Source organism: Acomys minous (genome assembly GCF_964271855.1).
Source record: "Acomys minous genome assembly, chromosome: 4".
Lineage (NCBI taxonomy): Eukaryota > Metazoa > Chordata > Mammalia > Rodentia > Muridae > Acomys > Acomys minous.
The window spans coordinates 129,677,220-129,698,849 of NC_140486.1; the positions used below are offsets into that span (position 1 = coordinate 129,677,220).

At 43.4% G+C, this 21,630-nt stretch overlaps 1 protein-coding gene across 2 annotated transcripts in view; it reads left to right on the top strand.

Annotated features, from left to right (window-relative positions):
* Positions 1 to 21,630, top strand: part of L3MBTL4 (L3MBTL histone methyl-lysine binding protein 4) — a 276,348-nt gene that overhangs the window by 150,726 nt on the left and 103,992 nt on the right. For both annotated transcript variants that reach the window (XM_084778171.1, XM_084778172.1), the window contains exon 11: positions 11,721 to 11,894. In XM_084778171.1, coding sequence (XP_084634297.1) covers positions 11,721 to 11,894 — 174 coding nt within the window. The remainder of the gene's footprint in view (positions 1 to 11,720; positions 11,895 to 21,630) is intronic.

Sequence of the window (21,630 nt, forward strand, 5' to 3'; positions counted from 1 at the left end):
CCGAGCATCATTAACAGTGTCGGGGGTTGCCTCTCTCCCATGGCGTGGGTCTCAAGCTGGGCCAGTCCTTGGTTTGCCATTCCCTCAATCTCTTCTCCATCTTTATCTCTACACTTATTGTAGGCAAGACAAATTTTGAGTCAAAGGTTTTTTGGGTGGGTTGGTGTTCCCCTCCCTCCACTGGAAGTCCTACCTGGCTCCAGGAGGTGCAGACTTCAGGCTCCATATCCTAATAGCTGTTAGGAGTCTTAGCTACTGTCACCCTATAGACTCCCCTGTCCCAGAGATGCTGCCCCCACTGATTTCTTTGTTCTCTCCAGGTCATCTCCTCTCTTCCCTCCCCCCCCACGCTCTTCCCACACATGACCCCCACCCCTGCTGCCTTCCCCACCCCCTCTACCACAGGGCTCCCTCTTTTCATCTACTTCAGATGTCTATTTTATTTCCTCTTTTGAGTGAGATTTGGGAATCCTCCTGTGGGCCTGCCTTGGCTTCTTTGGGTCTGTAGCTTATAGCATGAGTGTCTCCTACGTTGTGGCTAACATCCACTTATAAGTGAGTATATACCATGCGTGTCTTTCTGGGTCTGGGTTACCTCACTCAGGATGAACTTTTCTGGTTTCATCCATTTGCCTGCAAATTTCATGATGTCTTTGTTTTTAATAGCTGAGTAGTATTCTATTGTGTAAATGTACCACATTTCCTCTTCATGTTTTTGGTTGAGGGACATCCGGGTGGTTTCCAGATTCTGGCTATTATGAATAAAGCTGCTATGAACATATATGAGCAAGTGTCCTTGTATGGTGGAGAACCATTTTGGTATATGCCCAGAAGTGGTATACCTGGGTCTTGAGTTAGCACTATTCTCAACTTTCTGAAAATCCTCCAGACTGACCAGCAATGGAGGAGTCTTCTCTTTTCTCCACACCCTAGCCAGCATGTGCTGTCACTTGTATTTTTGATCTTAGCTATTCTCATAAGTGTAAGATGGGATCTCAGAGTCATTTTGTTTCGAAGTTCCCTAATGACTAAGGATGTTGAGCATTTCTTTAATTGTTTCTTGGCCATTAGAGATTCTTCTGTTGAGAGTTCTGTTTAGCTTTGTACCCTGTTTTTTATTTGGGCTATTTTATTTTTTGGTGTTTAGTTTCTTGTGTTCTTTATATATTTCAGATATTAGCCCTCTATCAGTTGTAAGGTTGATGAAGATCTTTTTCCATTCTGTAGACTGCCATTTTGCACTATTGACTGTGTCCTTTACCTTTCAGAATTTTTTTCAGTTTCATGAGGTCCCATTTATTAATTGCTGATCTTAGAGCCTGAGCTGTTGGTGTTCTGTTCAGGAAGTTGTCTCCTATGCCAATGAGCTCAAGGCTCTTCCCCACTTTCTCCTCTTATGGATTTAGTGTGTCTGCTTTTATGATGAGGTCTTTGATCCACTGGGACTTGAGTTTTGTGCAGGGTAATAAACTTGGCACATACAACATAATGCTGTTTATTAGAGGTTTACTGCCATACAGTAGATAGGATTCATTTTCTTACGTAGCTGGAAATTTATCCTAGTGAGAAGCAGCTTTTTACTTCCTCTTCTGCCAGTTCCTGCCAATCACCATTCAGCTCTCTGCTTATGCCACAGGAAGATGAGTTGTGTAGTTTCTGTTCTTCGGCATTTGGCTTATTTCTCTTGGCCTGCTGTTCATCCATGTTCACCCATGTTTATCCACGGTCATCCATGGTCATCCATGGTCATCCAAGCTGTCCCATATGTCAGGCTTTCCTTCATTCTAAAATGATACACATTTTTAAAAGAATTTATAAAGATCAGAGAAACATGGGAATCAAGGGCCAAAAGATGACACATGGGATTGTATGTTGCATTTTTTTTGATGCTAGCCAACCTAACAGATGTATCAACTCTAAAGTGGAGACCCCAGTGTGAGCTTTTTCTGATGTTTTGTGACTCCACAGGACTCACAGCGAATTGCTTGTCAAGGAGATGGAAAGCCAACAGGACTTCCGCAAACCCTCTTGAGTTTCTAAGTGTTTGAGAACACTTATCTCAGACAGGTGAAGGAGGAGTTGGTTTCCCCTTTCTTTTCTTTTTTTTTTTTTTCCAGCACCCAAATAACATTTCTAGTCTTAGCACTTAGGTTTGCCAAGATAATGCTGAACATTAGCATTTAACCCACAGGTGAGGTACTTATTACTAGCATGCAAGCTTATGCATAGCCAATGGCAGTAGTTTTATTTCAGTCTGATTACATTGATTTTAAATCTTGTAACCACTGCCAAAATGTATACATTTAATGTGCAGATAATTTTAAAAGATTATTCTTGAAACATTTTTTGAGTTACATAATTACCAAGTTCTTTTTGGACCACTGTTCTGGAAATGTAGTTTTTCTTCTAGGTGATCTTTTATCTTTAAATATTCATGATCATAATAAAATTTAAACAAAAAGAAAAACAGGGAACTTAACTTAAAGATCTTCAAAGACACCAAACATATTTCCAGCCAGGGTACTCCAATTTGATCAAACTTTTTAACAAGAATACTACAATTAAAAAGATGAAAACAACATGTATACTATAACTACAATATTCCTTGTAATGACAGATATGCAGGATTATTGCAATCATTGTTTTGATTGAATTAATAACATAGCATGTTAATCACTTCACTTGTTCAACTTCCTGCTGAATGTTAACTGTGTGGATGGGGCTCTGGTAGAAGATTTTTAAACTACAGATTTTTCTCATCAGATCATCTTCCTGAATAAACGACACAATTTGCTTCTTCTGTACAGTAAGCTGATTGCAGCGTGACTTCTCTAAAGGCCATTAGTGTGGGTAGTTAGCGCACTGTCTCATTCCTTAAGACCAATTTACACCTTTGAAGTTTCTAGTAACCATACACTTAATACTTTAAAGAACCATGATCTCCGGGTCTCCCTCTGCAGCCGTCTCCACACAGCGCTCTTCACTCTGGGTGCATTTCCTTCCCTGTCTGGTTTACTGAACATATCACCTAGGAGAGAACTCAGAATACATTTTGGTACAAGCTCAATTAAAGTGTTATCTCCCGAAGCAATTAAATGCTGCATCTTGAGCTTGGCTTTTTTTATATTAAAACAGACATTAATGGAACGACTAAGCTTTGAGGTCCATGAAAAGGATGTAAATAGAGGTTGAACTTCGTGCCCCTCTCTTTCTGTATACACCATCCTGGAAGTTCATTTTCTTGATTCCTGTCTTAGCCTTTATACAGGCTTCAAGCATGTGAATATTTCTAACGTCACACCGAGAGCCTGCTGAGCTGGAATGTGGCAGGGAGCCCTCTTTCTGAGGGGGCGACTGATCCTCCAGCTGTGCACTGAAGCCTTTGTTGATTCATCGGGTGAGTCCAGATGCCAGAAGGCGATAAAGGTCCACAGATTCTAAATGACAGAGGCCAGTCCTTGGAGTCAGCTCTCTCGAATAGCTGCACAGAGGAACTGCAAAGAGGATAGCAAATATGGGCTGAGTTTGGAGACACAGATGAGGAGACTGGGATAAGATAAAGGCCTTATGTGATGTTGAGAAACTAGCTGTCACGCTCTCCAGCATTATGTTGAGATAACGCCTCTCATTCATCTTAGAGATAGGAGTGAGTATGCAAAGTGTGCCATCCCTGGTCTGTGCTTCCTGTTTGATTGGGACCTGATGCTTGGGGGATTGCTGAGTGGCGGGGTCTCTCGATGTTGATAAGTTTACACTATTGTTTCCTATTTGTAGAAAATGTATTCCAATTGAAGAAGGTCTATAGCTCAAGCAATGGCATAGAGACATTCACAGTCATGGAAGTGGGAAGGGCTGAGATTATTGTGATGCAACTAGACATTGGTTTTGAGTGTAACGGAAATGCGAATGGCTTGGTAAGATGTTGGGCTATAGGATGGAAGGGGTCACTGAACGCTCTGTGAAATTATTGCTACTTGAATCTAACAGTGCTCTCTTAGTTACTTCTTATTGTGGTGATAAGCACCATGACCCAAAGCAAGTTGAGGAGGAAAGAGTTTATTGTCATCTTACAACTCCCAGGTCGCAGCCCATCACTGGGGAAAGTCAGGGTAGGAACTAAAGGAAGGAACCCAGAGGCAGGAACTGAAGTAAAGGTCACAGAGGAGTGCCCCTTACTGCTTTGCCCTCCCTGGATCGCAGTCACCCAGCGTTCTTACACAGCCCAAGAACATCTGCCTAGGTGTAGCATCACCCACAGTGGGCTGAACCCTCCTACATCAATTAGCAATAAGAAAAAAATGCCTTACAGTCATGCCCACAGGCTGACCTGACAGAGAGAATGCTCTCCTTGCGATTTCCTCCCAAGTCTGTAAAGTCAACAAGCAAGATTAGAAAAATGGGAAAGGAAGGAAGAAGGCTCTTTCCTTCTCAGATGTGTCTGCACTGCTAAAATAGAATTCCTCTTACCAGCAGTCCTTCCACTGGACATGTTACTACTGGGAAGAAATTGTAGCTGTGGAAGCGTCTACACCATCTACATCATCTACAGATGTGCACCCTCTACGCAGATTGACACAGTGAGCTGGGATTCAGTCTTCATGTTACACATGAGCAAACCATGTGCTGGAAGATTGGGGTAGAAGCAGAAATGAAGCTCAACCCAGTCTGTCCCCAAAGCCTCTTTTGCTATTTTAGTATTCCCTGGTTGCTCTAGTGGAGTAATTTCTTCTTTTTATATTAAAAATACAGGCAAGATTGTGGTCCAAGGGGATTCCTCAGTAAATTCTCTTAATACTAAAAATAACTTTAGGAGACTTCTGCTCCTCCACTAAATGCCCTGTTACCACAATGTTATGCCCCCTGAAGACTCAGAAACAGTGGAGCTACCCACAATGAAGTGAATTCTCTGAATCTATGAGCTAACATAATTCTCCTTTAAGTTATTTGTGTCAGGTGTTCTGGTCAAAGCAATGAGAAATGTAACTAAAAAGAGCCAGTGTGTTTTTCCATTCCTGGTGACATTGTCATCTCTTCATACAGGATGTTAGTGAGGATCAAATGGGAACCCATGGATGAGGCTCCAATCCAGACGTCCTTCATCATCTATGTGGGTGGCATCATAGCAGGCTGCTAGACAGCCCAAATTTTTATCAGAGAAATAGAAGACAAGAGAATTGCCAAAATGGGGCTATGTAGTACACTAACTACCAAATACAATATAGAAACTATCAAATACAATACAGTAACTATAGATTACAATACAGTAATTATCAAATACAATACAGTAACTATAGATTACAATACAGTAACCAAATACAACACAGTAGCTATCAAATATAATACAGTAACTATTTATTACAATATAGCAACTACAAAGTACAACACAGTAGCTATCAAATACAATACAATAACTACCAAATACTTGACAAAGCAACATACAAGGAGGACAGATTTGTTTGGCTCATGGTTTTGGAGGTTTCAGTCTATATTCCTTCGTTTTCTTGACTCTAGGCTTATATTGGTGCAGAACTAAAGAACGAAGGGCAGAATTTATAACACACTATGTTGCAAACAGATCTAGGGGAAGTGGAGGCCAGAGGTGTTTGGGATAAGTCAGTTTCCCATGGTCTTTCTTCCTTCCAGCTATGGTCTATCTCCTAAAGTCTTCAGAACTTCCAAAATAGCTCTACCACATGGTAGATAATCCTAAATACTTTAGTTTCTAGGGGAGAACAGAATCTTAAAATTAAAAACTCTTGCTTGATTTGTACTTATAATACAAACACATTTACATAGACTCATTCATTTCCCCATAATCCCTTGATAGTTGCACATACACTATGATTTTATAGAAGTGCAAATAAAAATCAGAAAGGCAGAATAACTTGCTCAAATTTTTATAGTAATTATCTCTAATATAGTTTCTCTAAGGCCCATGCCTTTTATCACCACGTTGAACTGATTATATGCTTGATTTAATTAGTAACTCCCATCTACCTTCCTAATTGGCCATTTTCATGAGTTCATAAGATCTGGGGGATTTTCTGGAACATTTTAAGAACCAAGAGTTTTTATTCAACTCCTTAAGTTCTATACATATTTACATTTCTTTTGAACCCAATAATAAAACTTTTACAATTTTTTTTTTACTTTTTATGCAGTAAATTATCTGGTGTTTGACATAAATATCAGTGATGTGATGGGTGAGTTGGTTTTATTGTTTGGGGAGCTTAGTGTTTAGCAGTTCATCTCCTTAACCTCATCAGAGCATGGGAACTTAGTGTTTAAAGCTATTGAATTTAAAGAAAACTGACTCTGAGATTCAAGACTATATATATGAGAGAGGTGTTTCTCTATCTTGCTGTGTGAGAACAATAAGATTACATTTTTAGTAGTTAAAATCAAGTGATGACAGCTCCTAGTCTAGTCAAATGTGTATAATTTGTGCTAACTCCTCGTCTTCATAAAAGTAAAATCAGCCTCAATTTAAGTCATATGTTAGCTCTTAGAAGTTTTTATGGAGATTTTTATGGCTATAATATAGTTTCAGTGATTTGTATTTCAATATATATATATATATATATATATATCCTCTCTTTGCTGCCATTTTTCTAAGAAGTCAATATTTTCTTAAGGAAAAAAGGATGTTTACTTATCAGCCTTGTAACACTGGGTAGGATTAGGCTACTAATACTAGAGGCAGTACATTCTGGGGAGAGTTCACTGTCTTTCTAATTAAAAAGCAGTGAGGACATACTGGGAAATAGCATCAGAAGAAGGCATCATTTTCTTACATACTAGATACAGCTGTACACATCAGGAGTAACCTCTACAGGGGCCACTGTCAGAACAAGGCTCTGCCCTCTCCAGGACAAACGAGAACTCAGCCTGCGTTTATCTCCTTCTTGTTTCTCTTACAGAGCCCCTTTCTCTGCCAATCCTCGGGGATCCCGCTTGTGATCTGATAGAGACAGCCGTTCATTGCTTCCCAGTGGCCTTTAGTTCTGAGAGGCAAATGCCCCTGCACCTTCCAGTTCATCATAGATTTCAAATGAAGGTGCTTCCCATCTGCCTCCATGCAGTGACTTTAAAATTCAAACCTCCCAGCTATGGTGTGACTTTTCAGTGTTCTCTTATCTTCATCTAAGAGAGAGAGAAAAATGACATTGTTTAGTAAGCAAAGTGCTTCACTGCCATATCAAATAGAGTACAACTCGTGGAGGTGGGTGCCTTGCCCTTGGAGCCAGGCTCTGAAATTCAGCTGTGTGTCTGCTTCTGGGCTGGGTGGGGCAGAGACCTGCTCCTCCCTCCCTCGAGGGAGCCACTTGTCTATTTCAGGCCACTTCTCTTGTAAGGATGAGAAGAGAGGTTGTCAAGGACTTGACACTTGTCACAATTCTGCTGACTACTGGCGTGTTATTTATGTTTTGAAGGGCAGCACTCAGGGGGCTGCGCCGTCCGCTCCACTTACTGTTTGTACTGCTTCCGGTTCTTTCCCACGCTGTTGTAAGAAGCAAAATAAATATTTGGGAAGTAGGGGGAACTTGGTGCCCAGAGCTTGCAAGGAGAAGAAGAGGGTGGCTTAGTAGCTGGTGCCCCAGCCCTTCCCAGCCATTCTGACACTAGAGCTGCACTCCCCAAATTGGAGGCTGCCAGTAGGTAAGCTGTGACAACTCAGTTATGGCTTGTAAAGTCCCCACTTCCCATCTCCTGGACTTGACAGGGAATGGCTCATTATCTTTAGCAGAGTAACACAGTCAGGAACAGGAACCAAACTCGCTTCCCGAAGATGATATGATTATGCACATGTTGATCTAAGGGGGAGCAAATCCCATGAGACAAACAGAGTTTGAGAACACAGCAAACAAACAGATGCCAAGGCGCCAAAACTTTCTTCTGATGGACTTTACGCCTGGATAATCTAAGGATGGGGCTTGGCAAATCGCCCCCGACCTCCTGTCATCAGAGTGGGCCCTGGGAACAAGAGAAATTGCGATGGCCTGGGGATAAGGTGTCCCTGATGAGGAAGGGAGGAGGGCAGAGATGCAGCGGGGTCTCCCAGCCAGACACCAAAGGCATCTGCAGCCTTGCTGACCTCATTGTGCTGACCTCATTGAGATGCAGTGGCAGAGCCGCCCTCAGAATGCTGCTCTGAAGCCATTCCTGGCTGTGCTCCTGCTTACCCCCAGATGCCGAACTCTAGTCTCACCTATTCTCAACACAAATCGGCCACGTGGTATTGTAGTCGCTAATACCCCATGGCACTGGCATTTTGAGTTGCTAATGGCATCTGTGATTGTTTCTTCTCACCACGAGGTAAGAAGAATCTGTTAAGAGAATCTCCTGCTCACTGCAGCTGTCTTTCAGCTTTATGCTTGCTTAGCTTATACCCGCTGTCCGTGCCCTTGACTGTGAAGAGTCTGGCACTGGCAGTATTTTTTTTTTTTTAATAAAGGATTTGAGTGAGCCATGTGACAGTCTTGATATCCAACTGTATGTCCCCTATGGGTGAGCCTAATGGATCATGCTGTCTCTCCCCTTTCCTGCCATCAAGGGCTCCTCCTAGAACTGAGGAGGAGCAGGAAGGAATGCGCCAGCTCCATCGGAAGAGCCAACACTCCCAAAGGGACGCGTGTCTCATGCAGGTCCTCTCAGCTTATCATCTGATGATGTCTCCACTCACAGTGACCTAGGATTTCCTTCTACTTCCCGATCAATGGGATTCTGTGTTAGGCCACTTAGGGGTTCTGTGGCTATGACGAAACAACATGACCAAAAGCAGCACAAAGAGAAAAGGGCTTATTCAGCTTACAGTTCCACAGCACAGCCCACTACGGAGAGGAGTCAAGGAAAGAACTCACACGAGAGCAGGAACCTTGAGGCGGGAGCTGACACCGAGGCCATGGAGGAGTGCTGCTCACTCGCTTGCTCCCCAATACTTGCTGGACCTCATTTTTACCCAGGACCACCTGCTCAGGGTTGGCACCACCTACAATGGGCTGGGGCACCCCCCCCCCCAACTAATCAATATAATCAATAATGAAGAAGGTTCGCAGTAGACTTGCCAACAGGGCAATCTGGTGGCATCATTTTCTCAACTGGGGTTCTCCCTCCCCAGATGATTCCAGCCTGTGCCAAGTTGACATAAAACCTAGCCAGCACAGAAATTTTCTATGGTTTATTTCCTTCTAGAGCCGTGTTTCCCCAATATTTAGCTAACTATAAAGGTGCAAAATGCAGTGTGAAGTGGCTGATACCTCTTCACGAGTTGTTTTTCTGTGTGGTAAGGCTGCAGAGCCATGTGTGCTCGTGAACACGCACCGGCATGCCTATGGGCAGGAGTACAGGTGTGAGCTTCTGAGGGGCAGGCTGCCACCACTGCGCCATCACCCTTGCATTAACTAGTTTTCTGCTGAGAACGCAGGCCATCGCAGTGTCACAATACAGACACTCTCACGGCAGATCCATAACCTTGCCTCTGAGGCTCAAAACCACGCAAGCGATTACCTCTGAAAGCCCCGTCTCCCCGATGGCTCTGCACTTTCTTTCATCTTTCATCAGTTATCTTTTCTTGAATTCTTCACCAGGCTTTTCTTCTGCAAAGTGTGGTTTTTTTTGTCATTTAATATATTCTTTTGAACTTCACGGTCTGTATCATCGGGATCCAGGTCCTCCTGTGCCTCGCCTGGCTGAATCAGAAACTATTTCATTCTGGTGATACTCCAGGGATTCTGTTTGCCTTTGAATTCCTCATGACCACGGAGACAGAGAGGAGGAGAGCGGCATCAGCACCTAGGCAACCGATGAGCGATGAGCAGCCCTGGCGTGGGCTGCTTAGTGAAGGGAGGAGAAGAGGATAGCATCTCCTACGACAAGAAGTAGTGAGCAAGAGAACTCTGTGTTAGCTGTCTCCCTCCACACTTGGCCAGTAGCCCAGAGAGGTGGCAGCAGAGCGAGGTACATCAATGGGTACAAGAGTCCCTTAAAGTGGTGAGAGCAAGTTAAACGCCACGTAAATGTGTGGCTTTGATCACTAACGCCACTGAGTCTGTGTGAGATGGCCATCGAGGGTTGTGGGTAGCAGCTCAGTGTGGCAGCAGGAGCTCACATGTGTGGCAGGGGAGGGGACAGCCATGTTTTTTTGAGAATTTCGTGCCATACATTTTTACCGTATATTTTCTCACCACCACAGGTCCCTTCAGTTGCTTCCCTGCTTCCCGACACAGCTGATTTCTTGGTCATGCCTGATACCGTCTGATCTAGGCCTTGGCTTTTTTTTTTTTTTTTGAGATTTTGCCCCTCTGCCCACCTCAGAGACTCATAATTTAATAACTAGGGGACTTCTCAAGAAAGTGTAGAGGAGCCGGGCATGGTGGCACACACCTTCAATCCCAGCACTGTGGGAGGCAGAGGCAGCCTGGTTTACAAAGAGAGTTCAGGACGGCCAGGGCTACAGGAAGAAACCCTGTCTTGAAAGAAAAGAAAAGAAAAGAAAAGAAAAGAAAAGAAAAGAAAAGAAAGAAAGCAGAGAATGGGAAAGCTGCTTATGTTGCGTGAACTGTTGAGTAGTGATGATCGTGCACGCAGAACACCTGGTTCTGTGATGGCCTGTGATGTACACCCAGCAAATGTACTTATTATTTTTATCATGAGTTGTGCTTATTGGTATGAGTGGGGCCACTTCTTTGCTAGGCTTGCACTCTAATGTGCTTAGCCCTTGGCCACTGCTCAGTTAGGGGACTCATTGCATAATTAGTATAGTTTACAGTGAGTGGCAGAGCAGGCCAATAGACCAGCGCTAATTTGTGTCCATTAAAATGTGCGTATAAAGAGCACCCCTCCCTGTCGCAGAGTGGCCAGCCACGATGCTGACACAGGTCTACCTTGCCACACTGGGCCAGGCTGGTGCTCTGATCACTCACTGCCACTCTAGAGGCCGACTCCAGATAGAGCTTGCCTCTAAAGTCCTTCCGGAGCGAGTGTGGTAGAAAGACCCTTCTGGAAAATTCCTTCTACCGTAAAGAGGGGTGACTTCGATTTGTTCCGTGGTTTTAACTTCCACATGTTCATGAAGGACTTATTTTACACTATAAAAGCAGACATATAGCGAAGAGGGCGTGCATTCCTTCAACAGCCAGCCGTCTCTACATCAATGCTCTTGGCTCTGTGCGCATATTGATGCAGCGTCTTCTAGCCCAGTGATGGTGGTAGAAGCCACTGTCCAATGGATCTTAACATGAGACTGTGAGAATGTCTGTCATACAAGGGATGTGTGTGTGTGCATTGTGTGCATGTGTGTATATGTACAAGTGTGCATGTGTGCCCATGTGTGTGAATGTATGCATTGTGTGCATGTGTGTGTGGGGGAGTGGGAGTATGTGTGTATTCATTGTGTGCAAGTGTGCATATGCACAAGTGTGCATGTGTGTGTGCATGTGTGTATGTGTGCATGTGCTTAGGTGCTGGAGAGCACGGGCTGGGTGAAGTGCCGTGGGCCATCCTCACCGCGGCGCGGGCAGCACGTCTGGGAGCTATTTCTTAGGTTTGCAGGTTTCCGAAATTACAAACGCTGCTTGTAGGAGGAAGTCGTTAGAGTTTACACACGTGGAAGAAGAAAGACCCTCATTTTTAAATATTAAATGTATGTCTACTCTGATGACAATGCGCCCTGATTTGTCACGGTAAACTAACAGCTGCAGTTTTGTTCTTATACGAACTAGCGCTTTCGGCTGCCCGTATTCAGACGTGAACCTGAGAAGGGAGGCAGTCCTTCAGGATCGCCTGAGAGAACAGACACAGACGGGCCTGGAGTCAGGCCGCTCCCATCCCAAAAAAGACAACCTCTGGCAGCTGAATCTCAACGGAAAATGTGAAAACGTGAACAGCCAGTCCAGGTAAGAGACTCTGGAAACTTGAAGCAGAAAGTTAATCATAGTGAATTGCAGTAGAACAAATTTATTACTAGTATTTGTTCCTTAGATTTCGCCAAGAGAATTCTTCCGGACCGTGTCCTATTTAGTGTCTATTTAGAGTCAGCCAGCTCCTCCCTCAAAATATCTGACTAACGCCTCTTTTCTGAAGGAACATGTTGTGTGTAAGCAACGGATAGTAATCTCGTATGCACAGTCCTAAAGATTTCCATTTTATCTGGCAAGCATCTGGACTCGTTTCACCAGTGAAAGTCTTTTGGCACAAGCTGAAAATCTGTATCTGCTGAGTCACATTAGGATTTCCTCTTGGGTCTGCTGCTCTGCTGTGTCATTTCTAACCACACACGCCTGAGACATAAGCTCTGAATCTCCTTCTTTTCAGTTTTAACTTGGTGGTAACACATTGTCTTTTCTAGTCTAAATATATAAACTTACAATTTTCAATTTTTTAAATTACTTCAATTGTTTACTGAGGTGCCTCAGATACAACTTTATTTAATTTTTTAAGAACTCAAACAAGCAAAAAAAGAAAAGAAAAAAGAAAAAACAGAACTCAAATAAGCAATTGAAATAATTTTCTTTTCTTTAAAGTACCCCATCCTCCTGCTAGGAATTGCGAACACGGAGAAATCAAACATTAAGCATGTAACTGGAAGCCAAACAAACACTAAAATGAAAAGGGCTCAAAAAAGAAGGGACAACTGAAAGTTTTCCACACCTGCGTCAGGCAAGGGTCCTATCAAGGCCTTGAGACCCCAGTACATCATCTGTGATTGATGGAAGAGGCTATTCCTGCTCTCAAACTTACGAACAACACTCCTCACAGAATTTATCACATGGATAGAGTTTCCTCAGGACAGCTTTGCTTATTCATACCCCAAGTCTCCAAGTCACATGCGCTCAGTGGGAGAACTGGGTTTTGTGGAGACACTCTCACACGTTGTGTTGCACCCTGGACTAGCTTTGTTGTATTTTTTTCATACCAATGGTTAGAACATGTAGACAGCATTCCGTTTTTTGTTGTTGTTGTTGTTAAAAAGCTGTTTTGATTTCAGTGGCTCAGCACACGGTTGCAGCTCGGCCCCCCCTTTATCACATGAGCCCTTCCATATGTGCGGGCATGCCTCTGTTTTTGGAGCTGTGTCTTGCCTTTTTCTTATTTCCCGCACACCTAGTGTTCTGTTGGAACTTCACAGGCTCTGGCTGTTCGTTCCTTTGCTGCGGTTCGCGCCCACACTGTTTACAGCGTGAGGTGCTGAGAACACGTGTGCTCCTTCTTCTTCCTGACTGAAGAAGGCTTCTTTTTTTCCTTTCATTTTAAAATTTATTTTCCCCAAGAACAATATTTATTCATCCCAAAAACGGCAGAGACAAGTACACCCATGTGCTTCTTGCTTTTTGTTACATTCTGTTGTATTTCTACAAGCAAAGATCCATCCTTCCGCCCTTGTAAATATTTTAGATATTCGACTTCAACGCCATGAGCCACTGAGGCTAAGCAGGTCTTTGAACCATGTTTAAAAGGCATTATTTCATCTCAGAGGCTAGCTAAGCCATGTTCCCAGCAAACACGGGTGTCTCGTCACCACATATCAAATTGCTCATGGGAATTGTCCTCCTCTGATGTTTTATTGAGTGCTTACTATCTCTGAGAGGCTTGACACAGATGTGTAACAGGTAGGTTAGTACAGACACAAAGAGCAGAAACACGTTGCATTTTTATCTTTGTTTTTATTAATCATTAGATCGAATGCATAACTCTCAGGCGATCCTCTCTTACCTGATCCTATTTTGTGTCCAGTCAGAACTATGTAAGTAGCTACAGGAGCAGGGTGCATGGTGCCCACCATGAGTCATTCTCTTCCTGTCAGACTCCAGTCCAACGCCCTCCTTGTACATCGGACATTTGTCAGAGTCACATTTGCAGTCATAGATGTGGCATCGCGGTCATACTCACAGATGTGACATCACGGTCACAATCACAGATGTGACATCTCGGTCACACTCACAGATGTGCCATCACGGTCACACTCAGAAATGTGGCATGGTGTTCACACTCACAGATGTGGCATCATAGTCACACTCACAGATGTGGCATCATGGTCACACTCACAGATATGGCATCATGGTCACACTCACAGATTTGGCATCGCATTCACATTCACAGATGTGGCATTGCGTTCACACTCATGCCCACTGTGAACTCACTCCCATCTCTGATCCTGTTCCTGGTTGTGAGTGTGATTTCCAGTTCCTGGGGAGGGGAGCAAGGAAACTAACACTAGACAATCTGTGGGCTAATCGTGTGCAAATAAAACACAACTCCAGCCCTTCCTTGTCTCCTCCCTGAGGCTGCCATCACTCTAACCCAGATCTTTGAAATCACAAGATCAACTGCAGATGACAGGGTGCATTTGAGTTCCATGTATTTTCTCTGCTTTGCGCTCTACACAGGATTCTGCCATCTTTCACACAGACAAACTTTGTCCCATTAGCATGGCCAGACCTCTTACACCTCAAATGGAAATGCAGCATTAACACACACAGAGACACACACACATGCACAACTATATATATATACACATTTTTGTGCGTATACATATATGTGTATATGCATATTATATACATGCATACATATGTACTACATAGACACATATATACATATATGTACACACATACATATATACATGTATACTATGAATATACCATTTAGTCTAGCAACACAAAGGTAAAGAATATAAACATTTTATTTATACTAAAACATAAATATATGTATGTATATATATGTGTTTGTACATACATATTAATCTTTTCAGTGAGGTCACTAGTATATTTATTACTCTATTATTTGCCTTCATAGTAGAAAGGGGTCACTTTTTAAAACCAAGTAAGGATTATACACCAGATGTCTATAAGATTTACCTGTTAAAAAAAAATCACATTCAAGTTGTATTAACATTTAAAACTCAGACTCATAATATCACAATTTGTGGCAAACACCGGAAGTACACCTTTAGCTTATATGAAATGTATATTCTTGTTTTAGTTTAAATAAAATATTCATATTCTTCATTTTTGCATTGCTATAGTAAGTAGTGGTGTACTTGTGCTACATTAAATGGAGACAAATTGCTTCCTCTGAGTTTTCACTGAGGTGTGTGCCACCTGGATGGAAGCACACTGACGCTCTGGTCAGTTTACAGCTCCTGACAGCCCTGTGCTTTAGGCAGAGTGGGGACTCTTCCCCACACAGCACTGCTGTTTGTCATGAGGAGTGCTGTGTTTAGGAAGCAGAGACCTCTGGGCTGTCGATATGGGACCCAGACCCAAGTCCTCTGATCACAGGCAGCACATTTCTGCCCAGTGAACTAAAAACAGGCCATGTTAATAATTGCTATAGTCTCCGTGCAAAAATCACCCACTCCCTTTGTGTTAAACAGTGCATATAGTTTCACTTTGTTAATTTTATCGTACTGATATGAAATCCCTGGCTGTGCATTTTTCTTATTCTCATTTGATCACATTGATAACTGAAGGTTCAGAAAGTTTATGCAATGAGCTCAAACTCATGCAAATAAACAACCGAATACAGAAATGCCTGATTTCGAGTCCTAAGCATGCTCAGTTGCACCCAGCCCCGGGGAGGAAAGTTGGCCTGAGGCTTTGAGAAGGCCTGGCTGGGTATGCTTTGTCTGTTTTGTTATTCCAGCTAAGAGTTTTAGGGTAGAATAGGACACATTCTTTAAACATATTTTATTTAAAATTACGTTTAAAACATAAAGCATATTTTAAAATGTTGTTAAAACATATTTTTAAAAAATATTATTTTATAAAAAGAAAATTCTTGGGGGAAAAAGGCAGGACAGTAAAGTCGCAGCCATTAGGTGTCTTCACAATAGACATAAACACTGTCTGCTAGATCTTTGTCCTAATTCAGAGGAGAGCATTTTTTTCAGATTTTTCTCTTCCTTGATACCTCCTTTTATTTCTTCAAAGCAGCATTCAGCATGGTATTAAGTTTGCACAATTGATAGCTCCACCATATGATGAAATTCATGCCATTTTTCATCCAATGCTACTAATCTTTTTTAATTTAAGAAGCAAAGAAAATGCCACATTGTTTTCCCCAGTGTCTGTCGTTTCATACGTTTATCCTCTCCTCAAAGGTCTGTGTTGATGATAGAAGTGAGCTGGGGAAACTGCGATAATTAGGGCAAACAGCACATAATGGGATAGTCTCTTAATGGTCCTGATAATAAACTGTACTCCCGTGAAGCAACTAGTTTCTTCCATCTCTCAAATTAGCTATAACATAAAATACCTTCTATAGGGCCATTACCCCAAATAAAGCAGCTCTCTACATATTAACCTTCCATGTTATTTCGTAGACTTCCTTTAATCCACCAGCCTTTGCTTTTGCTTGGGGCCAGTGGTGGGTGTCCCCATTCCCCCCGTCATCATCAGCCACAGTGCTGCTTGTATCTTGGCGTTATTATGCATCTAAGCCTACCTCTGCCCACAGCTTCTCCCATCCTCCTGCCTCAGCTCTCTCCTCAACAGAAGAGACTGTGTTTATGCTTCTATATTTCTGACATCTACAATACTATCTAGTACTTAGTAGGCACTTGGCAAATGAAATAGATTTAACAGCCTGAGGCTTGGAGCCTTGAGAGGTATAGTCAAGGAAGAGGCAGCTACTCTCCTGCCTGTGTCACCCTTGAGTGAGTGACTCATGTGTGTGTGTCCTCTGACCTTTTGCCCTGTGTCACCCTTGAGTGGATCATGTGTGTGTCCTCTGACCTTTTGCCTTGTGTCACCTTGAGTGGCTCATGTGTGTCCTCTGACCTTTTGCCCTGTGTCACCTTGAGTTGCTCATGTGTGTGTCCTCTGACCTTTTGCCCTGTGTCACCTTGAGTTGCTCATGTGTGTGTCCTCTGAACTTTTGCCCTGTGTCACCTTGAGTGGCTCATGTGTGTGTCCTCTGACCTTTTGCCCTGTGTCACCTTGAGTTGCTCATGTGTGTCCTCTGACCTTTTGCCCTGTTTCCTCTGACCTTTTGCCCTGTGTCACCCTTGAGTGGCTCATGTGTGTCTTTTGACCTTTTGCCCTATGTCACCTTGAGTGGCTCATGTGTGTCCTCTGAACTTTTGCCCTGTGTCACCTTGAGTGGCTCATGTGTGTGTCTTCTGAACTTTTGTCCTGTGTCACCTTGAGTGGCTCATGTGTGTCTTTTGACCTTTTGCCCTGTGTCACCCTGAGTGGCTCATATGTGTCCTCTGACCTTTTGCCCTGTGTCACCCTTGAGTGGATCATGTGTGTGTCCTCTGAACTTTTGCCCTGTGTCACCCTTGAGTGGCTCTTGTGTGTCCTCTGAACTTTTGCCCTGTGTCACCTTGAGTTGCTCGTGTGTGTCCTCTGACCTTTTGCCCTGTGTCACCTTGAGTGGCTCATGTGTGTCCTCTGACCTTTTGCCCTGTGTCAACCTGTGTCATGTGCATGTCTACATGAACCTGTTCAGTGATTTTCTGCATGTGCCTTTCATTCCCCAAAGTGCTATCAATGCCAGGTGGTAGAACTGGTGTTATAATAATCTGTAGGTGCCGCATTACCTTTTTACATCACAGGTTCTGTATTGCAACTGACTTTGCTGAGTCAGTGACTGGCATCCGTGCTTCTCGGAGAGTCTCCTCTGCTTTAAAATGGATGCAACTTTGAGAACTCATATATGACAGTTTTAATTATGGCAAATAGATGGAGAGAGAGAGAGAGAGAGAGAGAGAGAGAGAGAGAGAGAGAGAGAGAGAGAGAGAGAGAAGAGGAGAGAAAGAGAGATGAGTCACAAACTTGTAGCCTGGCCTAGCATGTAGCAGAAACTCTTAAACTAATAGCTCTATACTTTTTTTTTTACACTTTTATATAATTTGCTGACTTTAAGCCTTACAATTAGCCTAGTTACAGTTCTGTGTAACAATCATCTTGGGACCAGCAGGAACTTAGATCTTTGTTTACTTGGCTGGAGCAAAACCTCAGCATCTGTAACTAAATTAAGCCCCTTAATCAAGGAATCCGTGATCACCAGCTTCTTCAATGTAGGACTGAGAGAGCCAGAGCAAACAACCATGTGTCCTCATTAACACCGTTAGTGGCAGCTCTGTGCTGTGTGACATCCCCTCACACCTCTGCTTGCTGTTCTGTACAATGGACTGCTCAGTGTTAAAATACCATCAGAACTAAATTGCCTTCTACTCTGTGGATGGCTCAGCAGCACTTCCCTTGCTAAACATGGGACCTGACCACAGATGGATCCTGAAATTAAAGCTATCCATTCCTCTGTCCCTTCAGAAATAAAAACACCTGGAATGGTACCATTCAAACGGCAGTGATACCACTGTGAACAAAACAGCAAGAATTTTATGTTATTACCCTTGTCAGTAATAGGAAAATCATCCCAACTGGTCAGCCAGCAGCAGGACAGGACAGAAGTTAAGGTAGCGGATTTAGTTGCTGGGGACTGGGCAGTGAGCATGTGGGTGATCTTTGCTGCCAAGAGGGGCAAGAGTGCTACTGCTGCAGTGAACAGCAGTGGTGAAGAAAGGGAGAGTGGTGTGAAAAAAGTCACCACGGGGGGGATAAAGGGGTCTTGCCTAAGACATACTTAGCAGCTCCCTACAGCAGAGTCCTCAAGACCATGGGTGTTAGGAGACACCAAGAAAAGAGAAAACAAAGGGCCTGCTGACTATGCAGGTCTAAAATGAAATAAGCCATCAGAGAAGTGCTAGGAAAGGATTCAACCCTCATTGGGTCCCAGGGACCTGGTCCTTTAGCACTTGCTGGGCAGCCTTGTCCTCGGCAAATCTCAGTCTCAATGAGCTTTCCCAATGCCCAGGGTAGGTCTCAGTGAGGTCTTGAAAAAGGTATTTCCTGGCTGATTCTCATCAGGACGACTTTGTACTTATTGTGAGTCACTGGTGCCCTGGGCTCTTGGTGAGTGAGTTCTACAGAACACGGTGATCTAAGGCCTGCACAATTCCTTGTGGAAAGCAAACATTAGTGTTCTTGGGCCCCAGAAAAAAAAAGCAGGCATTTCTTCTCCTCTCTGTACCCAACCTAGCTTTAAAATGATCATTTGCTGCTTGTTTGCATAGTAAACTAGGTTTAATGAACCTGATTATCCCATCACAAAAGCATTACTCATTTACTACAGGAAAATTAGAAAATATAGATGAGGAAAATTAAAGCACATAATGTTATGATTGTAGTTACATATTTAATATATTGATCAATTGATATATAATGATATATAATATATAGTTATAATTATAATGAGAGGCAGCTCAGCACTCTAGAGCATGCAGGCTCAGTCTTAACCACGCACAGGATGCTTCACAGCTGTCCGTGACTACAGTCCCAGGGCATCTGACACCTTCTGTCCTCTACGGGAAGCAGGACCACACACGGTGCGTGGGACAGGCATGCAGGCAAAAACACCTACACACATAACATTAAAAGTAAATAAATAAAACAGAAAAATACTAATAGTGTAAAGGCCATCTCTACCCAGCAGCCTAACTGGTACAGACTAAAGAGAATCATCAAAACTTAGGCATCTCTGTTCTCCATCTCTGCAAACTGAAGTTACTCATGCGAACACCTGTAGCTCTTCAGTGTCTGCGTCTTCACACCAGGGTGTAGGTGGAACCTGCCTCTTTACAAGCTTTATATTAACTGGGCTTGATGTGCAGAAGTCCTTACATTTATGAATGCGTCACGAGAATCTAGGATGTTCCAGTTAAAGTGATGGGTGCACTTGTGTGAGGACCTGAGTGTAGGTGCCCAGGGACCGCATACAAGCCGAGCTTTGGGGTGCAGAGGCCATCACATCCACATACGTGTAACTCACGACTAGCCAGCATAGGCCTTCTGTGAGCTCCGACTCCCCACCTCTTCTGAGACAGGCACCTAGTCATGGGGCACGAACCTCATGAGCGTGGAAATAGTGGTCACTGATACTGCCTTGCTTGGAGGCCATAACATTTCCTGAATGGTAGTTGCAACACTTACAGCTAAGCCTATATGCAAGGTATAGTCCAGGGTTCTGGATAAATTATCGGTGAAATTAGACCCTTATCACCAAAACCACAATCTATTCACCACTGATGAAATGACAGGCTTTGTCACTCCCCCTCTGGCTGTCCACAGAGCAAACATAGCAATGTCTCAAGCTCCGGGCGGAGCTCCACAAGTGAGCCCTCTGTAGCTCAGCTCCTCGTCCCTCTGCTAACCCAACCCTCTGGGCACAGTACAGGTGTGAGTACCAAAGCAGTAGACAAGCATACCAGGGCCTCCCGATGGATGCTTCTGTCTGTAAAGGACAGTGAGCATCCTCTCTCTTGAAGGTGATCTGTGGTGCGGAACAATGCCTGTTTTAGTGTCCCAAGACTTGACTCTGTGTCCTAGTTGCCTGAAATGGGGCAAGTTGTCCAGTGTGTTTGAGCCTCGGTTTCCATAGTTATCAGTCTTGAATACCACCCCCTGCCTCATGGAGCGGTGAGGATGGAACAAGGCTAAGTGAAGTCGTGCACCTGCATCTCTCAGTGTCTGAACGACTCACAAGGTTTGGCCCAGGTGTCTGCCTGGCAAAGGAACCATTTGAAAGTGAGAGTTACAGAAATATATCCGATTAATTACAATGACTCACATCTTAAAAGATGCTACCAGACACATTATTTGATCTATTTTAAAGTTGTTTTCTAAAACCCACTCAACATTATGTAAGGCAGGCAAGCTTCTATTTTTTTTTTTAATGTTGTATGACAGAGCCAAGATTTCACCAGCGTAGAATGCAGAGGTATTCTATAGGAGGGACGCATATAGTTTACAATGCAGTAAAATTTATAAAATTGAGGGTAAAATCCCCAGAGGTGTGCAAAGACAGGTGAGTAGAGGTTAAAATTGTTCTTGAGCACAGGGGTTAGTGGCACCCAGCATCACCCCGGTGACCGCCACATACCGGCTGCTTAAGCTTAACCCCCACAGGAGGTCACACTCCTTACCAGAGGAATGGGAGCAAATCCTGCCAGCACAGAGATAATCTCAAGAAAATTAACTGTACTGACTTGTTAAGCCAGTTCACAAGATGAAGGCCAATAATGAATGCATAGCATCCTTTATAGTGTTTTAGAAATCCACTGTTTTGCTAGTTGCATGGACCGCCCCAGCTAGGCATGTTGACTTTGCACAGCACAGAGAGGACTCTGGGACTGCAGGGGTTCAGTGTTGACGGTATCACAGACCGAGGGACTGCGTCCTAGGCATGAAGCAGGTGGTTTTGTGCCTGTTGGCCCTCTCCCTCCCCTGCACCGTAGGCAGCTCACTCCCCACTGGGCTGTGAGCCATCACAGACCAACTAGACCAAAGATAGGCCTCAATTCAGACTTTTTCTTGTTCTTATGATAAAAAAAAAATCTAGATTAAGGGATATCTATGTAATGAATACAAGGTACTTCAGCTTGATGAGTGTGTCTACAAAAACTACAGATAAATATACGCCAACTTATCTATGAGAGATTTGCATTTCCAAGTAGTTTTGTAGCTAAAGTTATTTTCTTCACCTGCTCTTTCATGACCAGCCAGCAGGCCTGTCAGTGAAGATAAAATGAAAACCATTAAGTGCAATAAGAAAATATGTATGCAAAGCGAA